Genomic DNA, 1189 nt, shown 5'->3' on the forward strand with positions numbered 1-1189 from the left:
CTAGGCCTCAGCCCGTTCTTGGAGGAGCTTGAGGATGTATCTGAGGCGGTGGTGGAGCTCAGGAGAGCAGCCCAGCTCCTGGATGCTGCACAGCTTGTAGGTGTAGGAGTTGCGCTCCCGGTTGATATAAGTGACAAGGCAGGAGTGGTCAGGCTTGCTAATGATCACCTTGGTGTGGTCATTGTAGAAGTTCACCTAGGAGACAGGTCAGGCTTGGTTTAACCCACGCTTCCTACGGCATGTCAGGAGTCAGGATGGAGCCACGCTTCCTGCCTCAACCCGTTCATCCTCCCCGACCTGCCTGGGAGCATCCCTGCAGCATGCCCCACAGCAGGGACATGCCAGCCCCAGCACTGGGACAGACGGAAGTGGCCACCTGAAGTGTCACATCCCCCATAGGCTAGATAAGCTGCAACTAGCCAAAGCCAAGAAAACCTGCAACTAGCCACTCCAGGCACTGGAACAGCATCCTGCACTCAACTGTTTTCACAGCTGGACTTTGTATTTGGGCTGTGGCAGACGAGATCTAACACAGTCCAGGCATTCTCAGTTGGCCTTCTCCCCACAGGGGTCTGGGAATCCCCACTGTGCCCCACACATACCTGGAGGGTGCCATTGCTGAACAGCATGAGCAAGGCTTGGTCAGTCTTCACCCACTGCAAGAGGAGCAGGGCTGGCTGCCCGAGGTCATCTATGCTGGGCAAGTCACCTCCCTTGGAGAGAAGGCTCTGCATAAACCACTGGTCCCACACATGGTACACGCAGCCAAACCTGGGCTCCCCACTCCCAGGACACAACTCTGTGTCCATCTGGCCACAGCCTGTGAGCCAGGAGCCCCACAGCCCCAAGCAGCATGGTCAAGCCATGATCCAACATCCAACCTACCCACAATTGCAGTCCAGCCCAGGGCCCCACACCCACCTTCATGAGATGCTGCTCCATGTAGGATGCAAAGTAGCGCAGGACACTCATCTGTCCCTGCAGCTGCTCAGGGATGGCGGCCACTGAGAATACCAGGTGTTTGCTGTTGGTTGGGTTGTAATGCACTGTCCTGGGAGGGAGTAGATCATGAGCTTTGGGGCCACCCAGCACCAAACCCACCCCAGCACAACCTCCCCTTGCTCCTTCCCACCCAAGTGGTTTCCCCAGAGACACCAGCTCCTTCCCCACCGCTTACCTGTGGTTGGGG

The 1189-nt window shown here is 57.4% G+C and overlaps 1 protein-coding gene across 1 annotated transcript in view; it reads right to left on the reverse strand.

Moving 5' to 3' along the window:
• PLK3 (polo-like kinase 3) overlaps positions 1-1189 on the reverse strand; it is a gene marked incomplete at its 5' end in the record, with an annotated part of 5424 nt that continues 4235 nt past the window's right edge. The window contains 3 exons of the mRNA XM_010085137.1: positions 1-195; positions 603-713; positions 922-1093. Of these exons, the coding sequence (XP_010083439.1) occupies positions 1-195; positions 603-713; positions 922-1093 (478 nt within the window). The remainder of the gene's footprint in view (positions 196-602; positions 714-921; positions 1094-1189) is intronic.

Source organism: Pterocles gutturalis, unplaced genomic scaffold (assembly GCF_000699245.1).
Source record: "Pterocles gutturalis isolate BGI_N339 unplaced genomic scaffold, ASM69924v1 scaffold36145, whole genome shotgun sequence".
Taxonomy (NCBI): Eukaryota; Metazoa; Chordata; class Aves; order Pterocliformes; family Pteroclidae; genus Pterocles; species Pterocles gutturalis.